The sequence below is a fragment of the Pogona vitticeps genome, chromosome 8 (assembly GCF_051106095.1).
Source record: "Pogona vitticeps strain Pit_001003342236 chromosome 8, PviZW2.1, whole genome shotgun sequence".
NCBI classification, from domain to species: Eukaryota; Metazoa; Chordata; class Lepidosauria; order Squamata; family Agamidae; genus Pogona; species Pogona vitticeps.
Genome location: NC_135790.1, coordinates 17886757 through 17908356, shown reverse-complemented (window position 1 = coordinate 17908356; position 21600 = coordinate 17886757). Strand labels below are relative to the sequence as shown.

The 21600-nt window shown below is 42.6% G+C and overlaps 1 protein-coding gene across 1 annotated transcript; it reads left to right on the top strand.

Moving 5' to 3' along the window:
• The first annotated feature begins 21 nt into the window (after positions 1-21).
• SRPRA (SRP receptor subunit alpha) lies at positions 22-20624 on the top strand. Its single transcript, XM_020811355.3, has 14 exons — positions 22-280; positions 3801-3884; positions 4974-5137; positions 6210-6370; positions 7762-7918; positions 10111-10264; positions 11263-11372; positions 12375-12493; positions 13458-13544; positions 14147-14319; positions 16448-16661; positions 17553-17716; positions 17998-18096; positions 18959-20624. The coding sequence occupies exons 1-14, from the start codon at positions 155-157 to the stop codon at positions 19085-19087; spliced, it is 1941 nt and encodes a 646-aa protein (XP_020667014.3). The 5' UTR covers positions 22-154; the 3' UTR covers positions 19088-20624.
• Positions 20625-21600: the final 976 nt, after the last annotated feature.

Genomic DNA, 21600 nt, shown 5'->3' with positions numbered 1-21600 from the left:
ACGCCCGTTTCCGGCGGAAGTGAGCCGTCCAGTTCGAGATTAATCTGACGTGGGAAAGGAAGTCGGGCTGGTTTCCCGGCACCTCGGACCCCTTTTCCTCCCCAGTTTCCCCCCTTCACCCCCGGGCCCCGGCCCGGCGCCTGCCGTTCCCACCATGCTGGACTTCTTCACCATCTTCAGCAAGGGAGGCCTCGTGCTGTGGTGTTTCCAAGGCGTGCGGGGCCCCGCGGCGGCCTGCACCGCCCCGGTGAACGCGCTCATCCGTTCGGTGCTGCTCCAGGTGAGGGAATTCTTTCCCTTTTCCCAGGCTTTCCTCTCTTCCTTTAAATAGCCGTCAATCTTCGTGGGAGTCAAGATTTACCTTTGATCCAGGAAGAAACTCCTCTAAAGTTTTCTAAAATCCCACAGTCCTGTTTTTCTTTATGTAATTTTTGGGCCATTTCATGTAATTTTTGGACAGAGTGGATGATGTGACGTTCCAGATGTTGCTCGGTTTCAGATGAGATTCTTGTTCTTCCTCACCAGCAAAGCCGGTGGTGGGAGTTTTAGTCAAAGAATATGCAGAGAGCCATGTATTTCCTTCTGCTTTAGATTAGAAGAATGTCACTTATCTTTTCCTTAGAAGAATATTTATTTATTTATTTATTTGATTTATATCCTGCTCATCTGGTCAGATCGACCACTTAGGCTCATCCTGCGTGGCACTGGAGTGCAGTGAAGACTTCAAAGCAAAAAAAGCAAAGGCTGCTGCTTATATGCCCAGCTCTCCCTGGGTGGTTCACAGCTTAATTATGCAGGCTACACATTGCCCCCCCTCCCCCAGCTACCTGGGTACTCAATTTACATACCTTGGAAGAATGGTATATCCAGTCAGTCTCAAGCCAGCTACCTGAGCCCAGGATCAGACTCAGGTTGTGAGCAGAGTCTTTACTGTAATAATGCAGTTTAACCACTATGCTGCTTTAGCTGGCTAAATCCAGTTGTCGCTCCAGCCAGACTACGACCCACCAAAATGAACCCACAAGTTGTCTGTCCTAGTTTTAAATTAGGAATAACAGAAACCGATATGATTTCCCAGTAAATGACCCAATTCCTTGTAGGTTTTGTGGAGGTACAGTATAATATTGGTGGTAATGTTGCAGACACCTTAGATGGTGCTGTGGATTTGTGCTTTGAACTCCGGGAAATACTGCTTAAATGTTAACAGTGTTATATAGCATTACCAAGCTCATGCTTCAAGTATAGTCCTCCACAATATCTTGTGGTAGAGGAGCCAGCCTGTGTAGTCATGGGCAAACTGCACAGACTCAGGATGGCCCAGAAGAAGGGAATAGTAAATCACTTCTGAGTATTCTTTGCCTGGAAAACAGGGTCACGTGATTATTATTGTAATTCAAACGTGTAATGCTGCAGAAGAATCATTGGGGATGTTAAAGTCTACTGAATTTATTAAGGCCACCCCAACGTGACCTCTGGGAATTAAAAACACTTAGAGAAAGGTTTATTTTTTCTTTGTGTTCTTAGCCTCTAATTCCCATCAACTTCAGCCAGCCTGACCAAGGGTGAGGTGTGATGGGGAGGTTGTAGCTCTGCAACATGTGTTGCTCTGCCATATGTTCTGAGCCTTCCCTCAGTAACTAGCTACCTGTTTGTTATTTCTAAATGGATTGTTATGCATTACTGCTTTGACTAGGTTTTTAGTATTATTTGTGTTTTCCATTTCTCAGAATGTCATTTGTTTTTTTCCTTTTTAATAGTTGTATACTTACTGTCCTTAGCTTTAATTATTATCTTTTAATTATGTAAACCACCATTGTATAGTCATTGTTTTTCAGCTTTGAATATCATTCTTCAGTGTTGTTGGGTTCTTTTCAAGAAGAAAGGCAGGATAAAAATATTTTCAGTAAATAAGTTGCCCAACCTTGTTGGAATCTCTTCAGATACTAAAATTGGATCTTTCAAAAGCTGATAATCTCCATCAGATTTCATGTGTTATGATAAATGTTTTCAGCAGGCAGGGTGAGCTTATAATACACTCAGTGTCGGCAGCATCATGTAACTGGGACCTTTTGATCCTTTGCAACAATTCAAAGTATGTGCCTTAAGATCCCACAAAATCTTGGTTATTTAGGGAAGATGTAAAAGCTCAGTGGTTTGTTCTGAGACTGTGTCAGTACTGACTGAATGCTGCAAAAGGAAGGAGAGGAAAAGAGCTCAAATATGGTTCTCATTTCCCCCCCCAATACTTCCCTTAAAACAGTTTGTTTTTATAATGCACTTTATTACCTGATTTTATAAAGCACTTTATAACCAATTGTGGTTAGCCACAATTGGTCTAGCTTTTATCTTATTTATTTATTTATTTATTGTATTTATACCCCGCCTATCTAGTCATTTCGACCACTCTAGGCGGCTAGAGATAATACATCTATTATGGTAATGATCATTCTGAGCCTTGTTGTCAGTGTATTTCAGAGAGTTAATGTGTAATTATACATGCATTAAAAATACTGTGTAGTTATCTGCATTCTCTAGATGTTGAACACCTTCTAAATTGTGTTTTTCATGTGATTTTCATTTTACTCATAAAGTGCAGTGTTTTGCAGTCAGTGTAGTGCTATTTTATATAAGAAAAGGATTTGAGACCGAGAAGTAATTGCATGGTGAACTTCCACCCATGTGATTTAGCCAGATGACATTTGAACCTATTCTTCTAAATTCAAAAACCACCACTTTGCTTTGGACTAGTATAAGTGCCCTTTATACTGCTCTTTTTAGAAGATTTTCCCCTTGTCTTTGCCTGCCTATGATTCTATGTTGTCACAGCTTCATCATTTCAAACCATCTCTTTATGGTTTATATAGGAGTTGTACTTTCTGTATTTGAAAGCTTCCATTGATATCGTTGTGTCTGTTGTTGTGCTGTTAGATTCCCTATCTGTGATGACAAATCAGTTATCAAAATTGCTTTTTTGTGTGTCATGTGGATGTGGTCATTTTGTGCCAGAAAATCTGCTGCTAAGTGCAGGACCTAGGAGTTACTTTGCTACTTCCAGATTGCCTCCTTTTCCTGTTCCTGCTTGCTTTGGCTCTTTCCTTCTACAGTACTTGTTCTTGAAAGCACAGCATTGGTGGTGGCTAACTAGCTGAAAATGTAACTTGCTCTCTATCAAGATAGATCTGGCAGTCAAGTAACTGATCTCTCGACTGCATTCCTGGGAGCCAGGTGGAGCCTTTTTTCATATTTAACATTGACCATTTAACTTGAAATGGCTGAGATAAAATATTCCATCACTTGAGATTCTAGTCCTGTTTCTATTAAGCCTAGTTTCCTGTCAGTTGTAAAAACAAAAACGATGGTGGTCACAGATGTATTGAGCTTTCACTATTTTGACAGAGCTAGGGATACATGATCTGAATGTAGACCATCATAGACAACATACAGTATGAATCTTTGAATATCTGTTTAGCAAGAAGTCTCAAATCTTATTGTGGTAATAGCCAATGTTGGCTGAATATCAGTATGTCTGCTAACTGTGATCTGAATTATGTGTCTTGAAAAAAATAGATGTGTCTGAACAGATCTGGAAAATATCTAATATTGGGAATTGCTGAGGCACTTTAATATTGACATTGTTTCCTAAAACCTGAAACAACTTTTCCCATTTTGTCGTACGTAGCAGCAGCTTAAGAGTATTCCTGCATATTTGGTAAAAATGTAATCTCTACAGCTTCTAGATTTCAGGATTTGACTCCCACAATGTGTCCAGCTAATGTGTTGTTGTTTTTCCTTTTGCGCAGGAGCGAGGTGGCAGTAACTCCTTTACCCATGAGGCCCTTACACTAAAGTACAAGCTGGACAATCAGTTTGAGCTTGTCTTTGTGGTAAGCAAGCTGTTCTGTATGAGACTAGCACTAAAAGGCAAAAGTGATTTGTATTCTGAAGTCGGGGACTTTGCTGTCATCAGTGATGCATTGTGACTGAGATTTAGAATTCCTTTGATTCGGAATGCTATTAACAACTGAACCTGCTCCCAAAAAACATCAAAAAATACTCCTTTATAGTTGGAAGACTCCCTGGAAAAGACACTGATGTTAGAAAAGTGTGAAGGCAAGAAGAGAAGGGGATGACAGAGGATGAGATGGTTGGACAGTGTCATCGAAGCTACCAACGTAAATTTGACCCAACTCTGGGAGGCAGTGGAAGTCAGGAGGGCCTGCCGTGCTCTGGTCCATGGGGTCACGAAGAGTCGGACATGACTAAAGAACAACAACAACATAGTTGGAATATAGGCCTATTTAGAAAGAACAACTGGAGTTCTAGGGAAAGAGCTTCTTTTTAACTAATTGATAGCTGACTTTGCAAGTAACAATAGGGCTCAGACTCTGACGTTGATAAGCCATTGTATGATGTGTACAGTCTGTTTATTCACACAAGCAGGTAAACAGAACAGAACTGCTGCATATGATATCTGCAGCTTGAATTATGGCAACCCAAGATTACAAACCCTGTTTTAACCATGATTTGATGTTGTTTTGCAAATACTGCTTTGTTTAGTGCACCTAACAATAACTCTGGGTCTGAACGTCACTTGAAGTTATCCCTTCTTGGTTTATTTTTTCTACTTGTGCAATGCTGTAAGCTGCCCAGAGACCTTTGGGTAGTGTGGGCGGCATATAAGTTAAATAAATAAATAAGTGAAACAGTTTACTGCTGGCTAGCAGCTTATTCACAAAGACTGCTGGATTCCTCAGTCTTTTAGGTATCTGTCTGTGGAGCCAGAGGTTAAGAGTTCAATTTCCCACTGTGCCTCCTTTACAGGCTGGGCTGGATCTATAGGGTCCCTTCCACCTCTGCAGTTCTATAATGGTGATAATGTGGCTTATGAGGCTATATATGATTGTGTATTATTTGTGGACCTTAATGTGTTGTTGTTGTTGTTTTTGTTTTGTTTCTTACACACCTCCTTTCAGGTTGGATTTCAGAAAATTCTGACTTTAACCTATGTGGATAAGTTGATAGATGATGTCCATAAGGAGTTCCGAGATAAATACCGAAATGAATTCCAGCAGAAGGGGACTCTAGGCATTCTGAATGGCACCTTTGATTTTAAAGATGATTTTTTGCGTCTCCTACGGTAATAGGAAAATGCCTTTAAATTCCTTTCTGTGATCATGTCTCCATGTATATTCCTTATTGGCTTGAAGAAAACCATTGAAACTAAGTGAAGGCAAATCCACTGTTCCCAGTTGTAGCCCAGCAAAGTTTACTGAATCCTGTAACATTAAGCAGATGACCTCTAGTGGCAGTGTGTGCACACCATTCTGCTGGCTTTTCGGAATGGTGCTACAATGTAAACTTACCAGGCTGACTCGTCAGGTGCTCACCTTGGCAACATCTTTGTAAGTCTACCTCCCAAGTGGAAAGGAAAAAGGATAGCACCAAGGAGAAATCAGAAGTGTTGCTATGAAACAGACTATTGAAATGTATGTCTTTGGAAAAATGAAATAAATGAAATCAAACCCACTGTTTTTCAAGAAAACAATTTCACTGGGAGTTAGTTCCATAAAACTAACTTATTGAAACAGCCACCTTGTTCAGTTTGGCCAGATTCAAACTTAACAAACAATAGTTTGTGGTGCTAGTTTTGCCATGACAATCCTTAGTTTTCAGACAGGTTCAGGTGGAAAAAGAGGAAATGTAAAAGTTTAAAAAGATAGTTCTTTGGGCTTCATTTAACTATGGCCCTAAAGAGGACAGTTTTATGGTGAAATTTCAGCAAGAGTAGCATTCTGGGATTAGTCCCTGTTCCATTTTGAAAAAAGGGAAAATAATGGGTGTAGATAATGTCTTAACTTAAATTATACCGTAGATGAGAGCTAAAGAAGCAGGCTATGCTGAAATACTGTATTTTTCTGTATATAAGACTATACTTTTGTCTAAACTCTTTAGAATAAAAATTGAGGGTTGTCTTATACACAGAAGTAAGCTGAGGAGGGAACAAGAATAAGTGGAGGGGAATGCAGGGATCAAAGCGATCCTGCAGGGCTTTGATCCCTGCTTTCCCCTACATTTGCTAAGCCCCACTTAGATTTCTCAATTTTGGGTTAGAAAAGGGGGGGCATCTTATACATGGAAAGTGTGGTATGTATCACTGTATATGATGATCAACGTGCACAGTAGCATAACCTGTTTCTCTTTCAAACCAGGGATGCAGAGGAGAGCAGTAAAGTCCGAGCTCCCGCTGCCATGAAGACATTTGAACAGTCAGCAAAGTCCCAAAAAACTGTAAAGTCTATGATAGAAACTCGAGGAGAGAAACCAAAAGAGAAAACTAAGAACAAGAAGAACAAAGGTTCCAAGAAAGAGGGTGAGTAACTCTTACAGATGGCATTTTATGGTGATTTGTAAGCCCTGCATGCTGAATAACTGTTGGATTTCGTATTATCCTGAGTGATTTGTTCTGAAGAGCTTACTTGGTTACAGGATCAGCTTATGCCATGCTTAGGTTAAAAACAAGTGATTTTCAGGAATGACTGTGTTTGCTTTCTTCAGTACAGTGGTGCCCCGCTAGACGATGGCCTTTCAAAACAACGAATCCACATGACAATGAGGTTTTGCGATCGCTATAGTGCTTTGCAAAACAGTGTTTCCAATGGACAATTTTCGCTGGATGATGTTTGGTTCCGTGCTTCGCAAACCATTTTTTGTAAGATGACGATTTTGACACTGATCGGCACTTCACAAGACGGGTGCTTTTGGGACCAGTGCTTCGCAAGACAGCCATTTTGACAGCTGATCGGCGCCTCGCAAAGTGGCTTCCCTATGGGCGATCTTCGCAAAACGACGATGATTTGTCCCCATTGGAACGCATTAAACGGATTTCAATGCATTCCAGTGGGAAAGGGGTTTTTGCAAGACGATGTTTTCACAAGACAGTGATTTCAATGGAACAGATTAACATCATCTTGCGGGGCACCACTGTATATATTTGGAAGATGAGAATTCTGTGCATCCCCCACCACCACCACAGGCATTGCACAAGTATGCCGTGTAATGTACCTCCAGCATAAAGCATGGATTTCAGCAGCTGGAAGGCCCATGCAAGAATGGCCATATGCTCATAAGCTTCCCTCTACAGATATACAGACATGAAGGAACTGAAGTTTTCCTAATACATTCCCTATTCTCTATTCATTCATTGAAGCAAATCATTGGCAAATTCTATACTGATATGCCTGACAGAGCTGTGCTTCAGTGAGGTGAGGGATGTTATGTGTTGCGATTTCTTCTCTTGAGAGAACTGATGATATAATATTATCCGAAGAACAAAAATATTTGCAATTCTGGACGTTCTCCCCCCACACACACACACCTCAGTTTTGATTCAGAAGTTTCCTTTTGTCACAGATTTTCCCGTGACTTAACATTGAAGTGACCTGAACCTGCAAGAGTGGTTTTAAAAGATGAGCCGATTTTGTAAACTTCTTAACAGCAGTGTTTGCTCTTTCTGAACTTACAACCAGGGATGGGGAGCACTTTTTGAAGTCGACGTAGACACCGGCGTTTGTCTGTGCAGACGATACCAGCGTGGCTTTGGGCTACTTCCCTCTATTTTTGATCTTCCCTATTGTTAGCCGTTTCAGCTGCTGACTTACAGATGCCTTTGGCTCTTGACTGGGGATCGTAAGGGGACACAGTGTTGCTTGTCTCACTTTATAATACAAGTTCTAAGTATATGTGCTGTTTCGCTTGCTCCAGGAAGTGAAGCTGCTGCCGTCCCCATGGCAGCCCCCACTGTAAAACAGGACCCTCCCACTGCTGCTGGGGACAAGGAGGAACTGACCAAGGATGAGATTCTGCAGAAAAATCGGGAGGAGTTCTTCAGGAAACGTATGAAGGGGAGTGAGAAAGCCACGTAAGTGGAGCCAGTGACTGTCCGCGTTCTCTCTTCTTTGCCTCTCGGTCCACAAAGACTCATTCAGCGGCTCTATCTTTGCAGGCATGTCAGTCAGTAGAGGCTGTGCTGCCTGGGAAATTCTGGGGGTTCCAGTCCAAAAAGCCACACATGTATGTCTCTTTCAGGACTAAGTAATTTAAGTACAGAAGCCCATATACTGTTAGGGAATCTCGGAGTGTAATGGCTCATGGGTGTAGCACTCTGTGCAACCTCCGACTTGCAGATACGTGACCCCAGAGATCGCCCCACTGAAAGCAGCCACAGGGCTTTGCTGGGCCCATGGAAGCAGGGAATGCTTTATTCCTTAGAAGCCCGGAAAAAACAACTCTACACACACTGAATTCTTGTGCACATGGTAAAAACAATGGGGATTTTGGCCACTGGTCTCAGTGATCTAAGTTTCAGACAGGGCTCAGCAACATGTTGCTCATGGGCTGTATGTCACCTTCCCTGAGTTTATTTGTGGTCTTATTTTGGACCTTTCGGCATTCCGTAGCTGAAAAACATGCTTGAGGAGGATTTCATTTTCCCCTCCTAGAAGCCTTCCAAGAGTGACAGTTTTGCTCTCCCCCTCCCCCCAAATTAACCCAAAATAAAATTGGAAGGGAATATCTGGCCACCTTTTGTTCTGGTGTTTTCCAAATCTGGGGCATTTTGTGGGTGGCAGGGTGGTTTCTGGATGTAAAAAGTTGTCCACCACTGGCTTAAAGATATAGCATCTTATGATAATGACAGCTGCTTCGTAAAATTCCCCAGACTTCTTTCTGTGATTTGTTTGGTGTGCATATGTGCTTATGCTTTGCGATTGCAAATATATATTATTCTTTCAGGGTGAAATTTCATGCCAGAAATTAGTTGGGACACTGCTGGCTTATGTAAGCAAATAGATACGTACTTATTATAAAAACACACCTGCATGTCACATGCAATGTATATGTGAGGAACCTAGGCTTTTAATTGACTGTTGCTTTTCTACAGAAGGGATGTATCATTGGCCGGTGTCTTGCTTTAGGAAAGAAATATGGAGTGACAGCTAATTTCTACATTTAAAAATAGCCATTATTCATTAATGTGTATCAGTGGTCTGTGTGCCTTCAAACAAACACACTTTGGCTTAATTCTCACTTAAATGGTAAAAATGTGTCTAGGCTGCCTCATTGCAAATAAACAATAAATCTGATATTTGGAAATGAAAAGCTAAGTGAGCATGCCAAATAAGAATAATTTTCGCGAAGGCTTTCACGGCCGGGATCTAATGGTTGTTGTGGGTTTTTCGGGCTCTTTGGCCGTGTTCTGAACATAGTTCTTCCTAACGTTTTGCCAGTCTCTGTGGCCGGCATCTTCAGAGGACAGCACTCTGTGCTCTGGTGTAGTTAGCTTGGGAGTGGGCAACTACACCAGAGCACAACTACACCAGAGCACAGAGTGCTGTCCTCTGAAGATGCTGGCCACAGAGACTGGCGAAACATTGGGAAGAACAACCTTCAGAACATGGCCAAAGAGCCCGAAAAACCCACAACAACCACAAGAATAATTTTATTTATTGCTCTGATGTGCTAATTTTTTTTCCCGGGAATGTTTGTTTCATTTTGCTGATAGATGTTCTTCTTCCTGCAGTAAGGAGCAATATCACTGTGTTACTTATTACTATTTAAGTGAGAAACTGGGTCACAGGCAGACAACTTGAGCTCCTTCACATTTTGTTAAACGATTACTCATAAAATTCCTCGCCTTTTGGCTGGCTTAGACATTTGCAGTCTCTAGCTCCGATTTATGCCTTTACTCCTTCTAAGGTGGTTTGATTAAAGAAATAGACATTCGTAAGGTAATTGTGGAAGGAAACGATGGCCCCGAATTTAATCTAAGCCATGGTTTTTGGGTTTCATGTAGAGGCAGGCTGTCTGTTTGGCAAACTAGGGAAGAACCTTTGAGTGCCAGGATGCTCAGTAGTCTTAAGACAGAGTTTCATTTGTCATTCTAGAGAACTTTGCTTCTTTGAGCTGATGGGAAGGTGAAAGTTAAATGTAAAACACAGACTCTGATTGTTTGGCCAGACCGACGGGGTTCACAACCTTAGGTGATACAGAATAGGAGCCCTGCTGTTTCCTGTGATCACTGAGATGTAATGGAATATTTTCTGCATTCCTCAGCAAGTCCCCAAAACCAGATGCTCAGAAGGACAAGGGGAAGAAGCCCAGAGTGTGGGATCTGGGGAACTCTAATGCCAAAGTACTTGATTATAGTAACTCCACTACCAATGGAAATGCAGACACCTGTCCCATGGAGGATTATGATGCAGAAATGGTAAGATCTTCAAACTCTAGGGGGAGCTCAGGGACCTGTGTAATATGTTTGAACTTTCTAGCTGGTTTATTAGTAGCTGATTAATTCTTCTTGATAAACTGCTCAATATCTCAGTGGTTTAGGTCTCTGGCTGTGAAGCCAGAGGTTGTGGGTTCAATTCCTCACTTTGACAGGGGCTGGACTCAGTGATCCATAGGGTCCCTTCCAGCCCTGCAGTTCTAAAATGATGATGATTACTATTTTGCTTATTCTGAGTTGTATGTTGATACACAGATGTACACACACTCAAAAGTGATAGCAAAACAATGTTTCTTATGGGGGAATTTCGCTTTGCGATGATCGGTTCCCTGCTTCGGGAACCGATTCTCGCGAAACGATGATTTTCGGCCAGCTGATTTCAAAATGGCCGCTGGGTAAAAAAAAATGGCTCCCCGCTCTTTTCTGAGACGGATTCCTTGCTGCATGGGCAGCGAAAATGGCTGCGCTATGGAGGATCTTCGCTGGAAGGTGAGTTTCAAGCCCATAGGAACACATTAATCGGGTTTTAATGCGTTCCTATGGGCTTTTAAATTTCGCTTTACGATGTTTTCGTTCTACAGCGATTTCACTGGAACAAATTAACATCGCAATGCGAGGCACCACTGTATCAGGAACATCTGCAAGAGAAAACTAGCTGTAGATTCTTATCTTCTTAGCATATGTGTCAGGAGTGCAGATGACTCTTCCCTAGAGAAAACGCTGCTGCTGCTGTTACTTTGTTGTATTTGAAATCAGGCCAAGCACTTTGCAGTGTTCCTCGTCACAACTAGGTGTGTGTACTTGTAGCTCAGGATCATGCTTCCAGAACTGGATGGAATAGGCGAGAATCCACAGAAGCTTATATGGTTATAACTGAATTAGTCATTGGGTGCCATAAGGCTCCTTTTTGTTTTTTGCAATAAATTGGGTGCCATAAGACTCCTTTTTGCTTTGACTCCTGTTCTCGTTTTGCAATTCAGGTCATTGGGGATCGTGACCGTGAGCCTGGCCTCCTCCGTGATCTTGAATACGAGAGTGAAGAGGAAACTGAAGAAGAGGAGAAGGTTATTCAGAATTCCTCAACCACAAGGTAAAGCCTTGGGGGCTCCAGAAATTAACTGATTTCCAAAGTTGTAAAATCACTTACTGTTACAGAATATCCTCTCGATGCCTCCGAAAAAGCAGCTGTTTTCTTTGGGAAACCCAAACTTTGCGATCAGATCACATGAAAGGTGATGCAGGAGGTCCTTGTTTGGAGCTTGCTCTACTTGAAGTCATGTACTTAAGTGTCAAGAAAAGCAGGCTAGAAATGAAACAATTGGTTATGCTGGATAATCCTTCCTTGATCCTATCCAGTTTCTTGTCTTCACATACTCCTATATCCAGATCATTTCCTGTAATTGTAAAACCAAATTTGAGACACTTCAGGATATATATTGTGCACCTTTATCTATCCATTTGAAACAAATATGTGGTATGCAAACAGCTCAGTTTGGATGCATCCTGTATGTATTCGGAAACCTGGATTACACTGTCCTTGTGCAATGACATGGGTCTGCTTTACAAGTCACTGTAGACCAGCCTTTTCCTACCTTGGTGCCCGCCAGATGTTTTGGACTACAACTCCCATCAGCCCTAGCCAATATGGTTGTTGCTAGCAGACATCATCTACATTTTGAATGTGAGCTTCTAGAGTAGTGCTTCCCAACATTGGGTAATGCAGGTGTTTTTAGACTGCAGTTTCCAGAAGCTTTCACCACTGGCTCAGGTTTCTGAGAGCTGCAGTCCAAGAATACCAGGGTTATCCATGGCTAGGAAACACTGCTTGAGAATTGTTCTTTACCAGGACTCTTGTGAGATGTTCATTTATAGGTTGAATGTATTTTGCATTCTGTGGACCCATACGTTCCAAATTTTTGCTTGTCCCCAACTTATTTGATGGATAGTGTGACCCATTCGTTGTTAAAGAGTGCCGTGAAACACCCATCTCACTTCTTGCTGCCGATGGCTTTGTTTGGATTTGAATAAAATCTCTAATTGCCAGTAGGTCTTCCTTCCTCTTGGTGTTGCAATAGTGCTTTCTTCTTCCCAGTGCCAAGAAAGGAGGTCTTGGAGGCATGTTTGGGATGCTGAAAGGCCTTGTGGGCTCAAAAAGCTTGACCAGAGAGGACATGGACCCTGTGCTGGAGAAGATGAAGGATCACTTGATTGGTGAGTTTCAGCTTCTTTAAAACTAGGCAGATTCTGACACTTTGTACTTCAGCGGTGGGTCAGATTTTGCTCTTTTCTCCCACGGTTCCTGCAGGCTTGTGCATAGAATAGGGTTGAGTCAACCATGTAGTTCATTGGTGAGGTGGGCAAAACACGGTCAATGGCCCACTTACAGCTTTCCAAAGCTACCTTTAGCTTGCTCCCCTTTTGCATGCATAATGGCCAGTTGGATAGATATTTATTTCCTATGAGCCACTTCTACTTTGTTTAATAATAGGTGGGATATAGAACTGAATAAATACAGCCACCTGTTGTTTTTTCTTTTCTCTTACTGTATTCTTTATTTTACCACCCAGTTCTTCCTTCCTCAAAGGTTCATCCTTCCTAAAGTTTCAAACAACCTATTTATGGATGATTCCATAAATCGCTGGGCATCTTCAAAAGCCAATTAAAAACCTGGCTGTTTAAGCAGGCCTTCCCTTCAGTTATTATTTAACTACCTTCTTTTCCCCTCTTTCCATCTTGAATAAACTGATCACTAATAATGTTATGTTTTTAAATTGTTTGTTATATATGTTGGAAGCCGCCCAGAGTAGACTATTGACTAGATGGGTGGGGTACAAATACAGTAAATAAATAAATAAATTCCTGTATTTACTGCCTGGATGTCATCATTCTGTTGTGATAACTAGCTCACTCATTATAATCCTTATTAATGATTTGAGCCGTGATCGCTGACCCTTAGCAACCTACCATGAGCCTTGGCCAATCCGTAGTCTTACTATGCGTTTGTCATGTCCTGCCTGCTCCTTGAAGAAAGTGAAAGCTCTGGTGCTTAATAAGGAAATAATTTTGGAACCCATGAACAAATAACTCCACCTTTTCTGGTGAAAGGGTGTGAATTAGCAGCACTACAGTCTTAACTGGATCTTTTGGTTTGATTTGTTTTTTTCTCTTCCCAAAGCGAAGAATGTTGCTGCTGACATTGCTGTCCAGCTGTGTGAATCTGTTGCAAAGAAGTTGGAAGGCAAAGTTATGGGCACCTTTACAAGTAGGTATCCCTTATTTTGAATGTGTGCCCCATGCTAATCTGCAGCGTGTTGGCTATAGAGCCCTCCATATACCCCACAACCGTTTGATACTAGTTTACAAAGTGCATCTTTTAAGTTTGTGGTGTGCCCTTTTCCCAGAGTTGTTCTAGTTCCTAGTGCTATTTTAGAAATTGGATGGTTTATCAGGGAGAGAGGAAGGTGACTGAAAGTCTAAATAGACTCTGAGTCCTGGGTTGTCCTGCCAGTTCTACAGGAGAAGCATCAGATTCCCAACCTCCAGGTGCTTATGGGGATAAAGTGGTCATTCTTATAGTAATTCTCATGAAGACATAGGTAGAACCAAAGACCACCGGTGAATAGCAGGAAGATGGAAATGGAAATCCCGTGTTCCTAAAATAGAAAGTACCTTTTTATACTATAAGTCTCAGAATTTTCCAGCTGGCATGGCAGATGATGTGCTGTAGCCCTGTAAAAGTAGATTTATTCCAGCTCCAAATATTCCAGTCTTCTGCTGTTTAGACTCATGCAGCCTCTTCACGTTAGAATGAAAATTGAGTAGGTCCCTATAAGTAGAACTTAACATTTGTTTCTAATTTCTCAGCGGTGACCTCGACGGTGAAGCAGGCCCTTCAAGAGTCTCTGGTACAGATTTTGCAGCCTCAGCGCCGTGTGGATGTCTTGCGCGATGTGATGGATGCCCAGCGTCACCGCCGACCCTACGTCATCACCTTTTGTGGTGTCAATGGAGTTGGGAAGTCAACAAACTTGGCCAAGGTATGAGGGTCTGCCTCTGTCTGATTGGAAGAACAGCTTAGATCTGTCTGAGGCCTGGGTCATCTTAAGATGCCAGAGGGCAGCCTGCCATGGAAGGCAAGGGAAGGGCCAGTAGGTCATGCCGCGAACATATCACTTGTTCAGACATCGCTCGACAGACAGGGCTATTAAAAGTTGAGTGTTTCCCCTTTTGACATTAAAGCTTTCTTCTATTTAATGAGCGTAGAACAAGAGGATGTTTGAATTTTCACATTTCTGAAGTGTAATATTAGCACATTTAAAAAAACTATGTTATTACTGTTTTCCCCGAAAATAAGACAGGGTCTTATATTAATTTTTGCTCCAAAAAACACATTAGGGCTTATTTTCCAGGAATTTTTTATTTTTTTCATGTACAACAATCTACATTTATTCAAATACAGTCACGTCATCATCTTCTGCACATAGGTGGAGGGCGGGGTTTCGCTTAATTGGGGCTTATTTTTGGGGTAGGGCTTATATCACAAGTATCCTGAAAAACCATACCAGGGCTTATTTTCAGGTTAGGTCTTATTTCAGGGAAACAGAGCAAAATAATACAGTATAAAATTACATATGATCCACAAAAATTACATACAAAAAATAACACTAAGAGTTAATAACACAAAAACTTCAACCTGGGAACCATTACATCTTACTTTTTTCCCCCTTTATATATAACTTTCAATCCAACTCTTAACTATCTCCATATCCTCTCCAAAATACATATATTTTGGTCTGGCTTTTCCCCTTTCCGTTTACACAATATAGCGTTTATAAAGCAGCTTTTTTCTTTTGTTATGAAATCTGTTTCTCTCTCCTTGTTTAATCATTATCACATTTTTATGGATGAGCAGCTAGTGGCCCACATTCACCTTATGAAACACCAGTCAGATGTTTGACCACCAGGTACTCTATAGCAGTGGTCCCCAACCTTGGGCCTCCAGATGTTCTTGGACTTTAACTCCCAGAAATCCTGGCCAGCAGAGGTGGTGGTAAAGGCTTCTGGGAGTTGTAGTCTAAGAACATCTGCAGGCCCAAGGTTGGGGACCACTGCTCTATAGGATCATCACTGTCTCATGGCTTAACTCTTCCAGCTTTTGCCACATTGTAGCTGCCAGTACACCTATAAAATCTGTAGTCCTATCTCAGCACCATAGGTTTTCACTTTTTGAGGGTTTCTTCATGATTACACTCAACTGTAGCAAGAAGCTATGATTTACATGCATGAATGAACTGCCACAGATAGTACTTTATTCTTGCTGATGTCACCTCACAGGGGATACTTTTCAATGCAACCATGAAATCTTCACCTGTCATCTAGTGCTGTATTGATTGAGTGACGTGCATCTTAGCCATTAACCAAAACTTGCCTCTGTATATGCACACATGTACATTTTGATTTCTCAGCTTCTGTAAGTTCACATCCAGACTTCAAATGCCAAATTTCTAGCAATTAAAAGGAAAGAAATAGCTTCCAATTGTTACATAATGAAGCTAAGGTTTTCAGGATGGTGGCAAAGCTGTGGATAAGTGAAAGTGCTAAGGAGGTACATTCCCTGTGCATGGTAAAAGCTCTGCAGGTGATACAGTGGGACCTCAACTTACGAACGTCCCTATCTACGAACATTTCAACTTACGAATGGCTCCGTTCACAAAAATTGGCATTGACTTGCGAACGGAGCCTCGACCTACGAACAAAAAAAAAGGCAGGGGAAAAGGGTGGGAAATTGAAAACCAGTCCTTTCCCACTGCCTTTTTGCCTTTTTTCTTCCCTCGGAACGCATTGATCGGTTTTCAGTGCATTCCTATGGGAAATGGTGCTTCGACTTAAGAACATTTCGACTTAGGAATGCAGTCCCAATACGGATTAAGTTCTTAAGTCGAGGTACCGCTGTACTGCAGTATGCTTTTTTGAATCCTGTTTACAACATCAGCGGGGAACTGTGGCCCTCCAGATGTTGTTGAACATCCCTTACCATTGACCATGCTAGCAGCAAGGTCTTACAGAAACGGGAACCCAACACATGGAAGGGTCACAGGTTCCCCAGATGTGGTTTGCATAGTGGACAGTGTGTTCTGGAGAAGTAAAGCTTTGCCCGTCTTTCAGATTTCTTTCTGGCTGATTGAGAATGGGTTCAGTGTCCTCATTGCGGCATGCGATACCTTCCGTGCTGGAGCCGTGGAGCAGTTGCGCACGCACACTCGCCGCCTGAATGCTCTGCATCCTCCCGAGAATCACCATGGCCGCACCATGGTGCAGCTGTATGAGAAGGGGTATGGGAAGGACGCAGCCGGCATTGCCATGGAAGCCATTATGTATGGTAAAGACACCTCCCACCTTCCAATCCTTTTATCCATCTCAGATCCACTCAGTTAGGCCATCTGCCTGTAGTTCAGAGATGTTCAGTCGTTTTCAACTACAACTTTTAAATTGCTTGTTGTTAGCCATGTTGGTTGGGGCAGAAGGGTGTTGTAGACATTACCCATATCTACTATTGCTCAAACATCTCCTCTTTGCCTCTTCTCACCTTCCCAAACTAGGGACGGGAGAGATGCTCCTTTTCCAAACAGGAAGCAGATTATGAAGAAATACCCTGTTTGCACGAAAACATTGGTGGGGAACCAGCTTCAGAGAAACCCCTTTCCCTTTTCCAACCTTCTTATCATTCTCTTTATTTCTTCCAGAGGCAGGATCTGTAACTAACTTGTCACTTTAAAAGGGAACAGATCAGAACTTTCCAGAGCAGATTTTAACTGTTCTGCATACTCTGTGACTTGCAGAAATGTAATAAATTACACAGCCCTGATTTATTTGCAGAATTCTGCTTTTCCTGGCATAAGACTGGGAGAAAGGAGCTACTGTTTCCTTATTTTCCTTATAGTAGAAAGAGGTCTAAGTGCTCCTCTCATTAGTTCAGTGCTACAGAAAGTCTGAAACAGGAAGAGGGGGGTCTGTTATATTGAGACATAAGCAGAGAAAAACACATAGACTATGCATTCCATTTTCCACTGGAAAATTCTGGTGGCAGTTATATATTTCAGTGGAACCACTTGGGGATATTTGTTGTCAGTGTTCTTAAACTTATTTCAAAAGGGGAAATGGCTATAAATCCCCAAAACCTCCCACAGGAAAGTTTGATTGCACTTACCTGTTATTTGCTACATGTGTTCTAACAAGTACAATCCACCTCCACCCCTTTTTCTCTTGCCAGCCCGGAATCAAGGGTTTGACGTAGTCTTGGTGGATACAGCCGGCCGGATGCAGGACAACGCTCCCTTGATGACAGCTCTGGCTAAACTCATTGCGGTCAACACCCCAGACCTTGTCCTGTTCGTGGGAGAGGCGCTGGTGGGGAACGAGGCTGTCGATCAGCTGGTTAGTTCCTAGTTTAAGATGCAAACTCAAGAGGTGCCAGACTGGTCCCTTCCCGAGGGTTGTTTCACACAGCATGCATAAATGTAGCAACTGTATTTACATAAGAGTAAACGTACAAACTATGTCCACATTCAGTGGCACGTAAATGTGTGCAGCAGTTCTTGGATCAGGACTGGTTAAGGGTGGGGAGTTTATGTTGGGAGGAATAGTTAATAGTTTATCATTGAGTACTTTGTGAAAACTCTGCTGATTTTGTTGTTGTGACCTTTTGCCTTCACCAGGTCAAATTTAACAAGGCTCTTGCTGATCATTCAATGTCTCACACCCCACGCCTCATTGATGGAATAGTGCTCACCAAATTTGATACCATAGATGACAAGGTAAGCAGAGCCAGCAAATGGTATGAACTACTAGGCAGCAGGAGGGCTACTTCTTTGGATCTTACTTTATAAGTAGGCAAGAGCTGTTTGGCTCTGGAAGTTCTGAGATCAGCACATGCTGCCTGGATAGCTTAGTGAGATGGGTTCATGGCTACATAGCCAGAGGTTGGGAATTCAGTTCTCCACTGTGCCTCCTAGAAGAGTCAGCCTGTGTAGCCTTAGGCAAGCTGAAGGGTCCCAAAGCGTCCCAAGAAGACGGGAAGAGATAAAGCACTTCTAAGTGCTCTGTAGCGAAGGCCATTATTAGTTGGAATCGACTTGGTGGCATATTATTATAGATTGTTAATGAAGCTCAACAGGGATCTGCCTAGACAACATTTGGTGATGATCCAGAGGTGGTTTGAAAGACTTCCCGCAGAGTCACAAATGGGATTTCTTACTGTGAAGGTGGGGGAAATAAGCCTCAGAGATCCCTGGCCCTAAGCCACATGATTCCTTATTACTGGTTGTCCTAGCCTAGGGTTGATGGGGGTTGTAGTCCAACAACATTTAGAGGTCTGCAGTTTCTCCGTCCCGGTTGTTTCACTTCCTATGTAAGGGAACCATACTATCAGCTGCAGAAAATCAAACTGTCCAGGCTTCTGTAAAGCAATTTTGAAAGCAGCATATAAATGAAGAAGAAATGTGTGATTTAAGTACCTTTGAGAATCCTGCACAGTTAACCAGTGTGTTTCAGTGTCACAGATACCTAAAGGACAAATAACTGCTTAGCGCTATTTCACTTAAGAAATGATCTTCTAAACTGAACCTGATGTTGCTAGTCTACCGAAGCCAAGTAACAGGTATTCCTTTTTCAATCTAGGTTGGTGCTGCAATCTCCATGACATACATCACTAGCAAACCAATAGTGTTTGTGGGTACTGGACAAACCTACTGTGATCTGCGTAGCCTTAATGCCAAGGCTGTGGTTGCTGCTCTCATGAAGGCCTAAGCACCCGTCATTGCACCAAATTCCTGTCTGCAGATTATCTTGGAATGTGCTTTCCAGCAATGTGGCTGTCTTAGTCCTTCTTTCATTCTCTCCCCCACCCCTACCCCATTTAGCATAGCACAACACAGAATGGGAGGGATGCTGGAAGAAGGGGCTATTTATTTGCTGCCTTTTAAATCCTCCTCTCGGTTTCATTCACACACACCCCTTCCCGCTGTGGCAGCATGAGACTTTAGCCTATCTTCAGTTCTATTCCACATCTTTGGAACTGACTGTACTTGTCCGTTGGTTCCAGTGTCTTCTGGGCAAAGGAGGAGTTTTCCTCTAGCTAGAGACTGCTGCTTTGGAGCAGTTCCTGGATTACCTGCGTTTGACTCGGGGATCCCTCTTTCCCATCTCCCTTCATTCTGTCTGTTTGGGACAGTAGCCAAAGCCAGAGCTTTGTATTGTTCATCCCAAGTCAGTGGGTCTCATAAGGAATTAGGAAGGGAGGCTGCTTTGCCAATTACTAACCACCTATGACTTCTGCTTTACTTTAAAAAAAAATGTCCTGTGAACCTGAATCTGCAGCTGCTCCAGATGATCTGTCCGTAATCCAGAAAAGCATGGGGGTGTTGAATGAGCTGCTTCCTGATAGTGATGTGGACATTCTGTAGAAGGGAGATCGGTGCTGCCTTGTGGGATAGTTCTCGTGGATCAGGCTTCAGCCTGGCAGCTTGCTTTGACCACAACAACACACCAAAGCTTTCAGACCCCTCCTCCTCAGGTTACTCCTGCTGCTTCCAGAGGGGAAGAGGAGAGGGAGGCTGCTGATGCCTTAAAAAGGTCCTGCTTGCTTCCGTCAGTGGGACTCTTCACAGCAGGACCATCCAGAAACTGCCCCCAGACTGTATCGTTTGCAAAAGCACAGGGGCCTCTGCAGGACCACCTCTAACCCGTGCAGTCCAGCGCATCCATCTGTTCTCCTAAGAACATGGCCCAGAACTGATCAGAGAGCAGCATCTGTTGCCTTTCTTACTGGAACACAGCTCTGGGTACAAAATAGCTGCCATTGCTGCTGCATGGATAGAGGGCCCTCCTTGCATTGAACTTGTCAAGAGTCACAGCCGGTGAGCACACACTGATTTTGCACACTGCACTCAAGCTGCATAGGTTACCAAGAAAGCTTGAGCTCACAATAAATGCTGCAGACAATCCCTTTTCTCCCTGACCCCTCCCTGCAAGCCAGGGGCTGAAACCATCCACCCAAGAAGAGCTGGTTCTGTGGATTCGTTTTTAAGGCTGATCAGTGAATTTTAATTAGACCAGGAACAAATGTCTTCTAATATGGAAAAACTGTTTTAAAAACACAGAATCTTGATTATGATCCTGCCTCGCAGCTCTTTTCCTTTTCCAGTCTAATCATAGGTTAGAATAAGCCTGGTCCACACGAGCCTCTGCATGCTTTCCTACCTGCATTGATTTCTGCTTTTCCAAACCAGTCTGTGAAAAGGAAATTGCTGGTGGGGATCATGCTGGTGGCTGCTTTTTGCTGCTTGCCCCCCCCCTGCTCCCCCCTCCCTTCAGAGTGCCTCTTGATCCCGGTATTAAGTGCTATGTTGAATAATACAAAACTCTCTATGAAGACGTCTTGTAGCTCGGTATTGCAGATGTGCTCTAGTGCAATAAGTTGAATGCTGTCTGCTAAAAAGTAATTTATATAATAAAAAGTCATTAAAAAAAACAGCAGCTTTTTCTTTCAAAAACCATCAGAAACCTTCAGTTATTCCGGCTGTGTGCCCTCCGACAAGAACACCAGAAACTTTCTGCTAGCATCCAATAATATTTGCCTGTAATGCTCTGCTGGGGTTCTCCCCTTCTTTCACTCTTTCTGCCCAGATCAGGAGATTTGGAAAGCTCATTGTAGTGCAAGGGACATTACCACAACCACCAAACCATGGCAAACGCCTCTGATTTATTCCAGGCAAACTGTGATGGCTTGTTCAAGCTAACAACCATTAAGATTAATCTACAGTTCCAGAGCAGAACAAGGCAAGCTGCATTTAGAAGCAGAAACTATTGATTCCTGACCTTAGGAAAGGAAGATATGAAAAACAGATGCTTGTTTCTCTTGTTTTGCTGATTCATGTCATGCACTGGACTAGTTTTAAGCTCCTGTGTGAAAGCAGGCTTTGACAGTCTTGTATCGAACTACAGTACTTTTCCATGTATAAGACTATACTTTTGTCTAAAATCTTTAGACTAAAAATTGAGGTCGTCTTATACACAGAAGCTGAGGAGAGAAAAAAGTAGAGGGGGAAGCAGGGATTAAAGTGATCCTGCAGGGCTTTGATTCCTTTCCCCTACACTTGCTAAGCCCCACTTAGATTTCTTAATTTTGGGTTAGAAAAATGGGGGCGTCTTATACACGGAAAATACGAGTAATTTAAAAGTGAGCTGCAACACCTTCCTCTTTAGACCTCAGGAAGTCCATCACAGGAGCACGTAAGAACCTTAGGGAATTAGACCCAAAT

What these genes read in the sequence shown, in the direction of transcription:
- SRPRA (XM_020811355.3), top strand. Translation starts at nt 155, where the DNA reads ATGCTGGACTTCTTCACCATCTTCAGCAAGGGAGGCCTCGTGCTGTGG. An exon ending in AAGGGGAGTGAGAAAGCCAC is followed by an intron (nt 7,919 to 10,110) that starts GTAAGTGGAGCC and finishes TGCATTCCTCAG; the next exon opens with CAAGTCCCCAAAACCAGATG. An exon ending in CATGGAAGCCATTATGTATG is followed by an intron (nt 16,662 to 17,552) that starts GTAAAGACACCT and finishes TTCTCTTGCCAG; the next exon opens with CCCGGAATCAAGGGTTTGAC.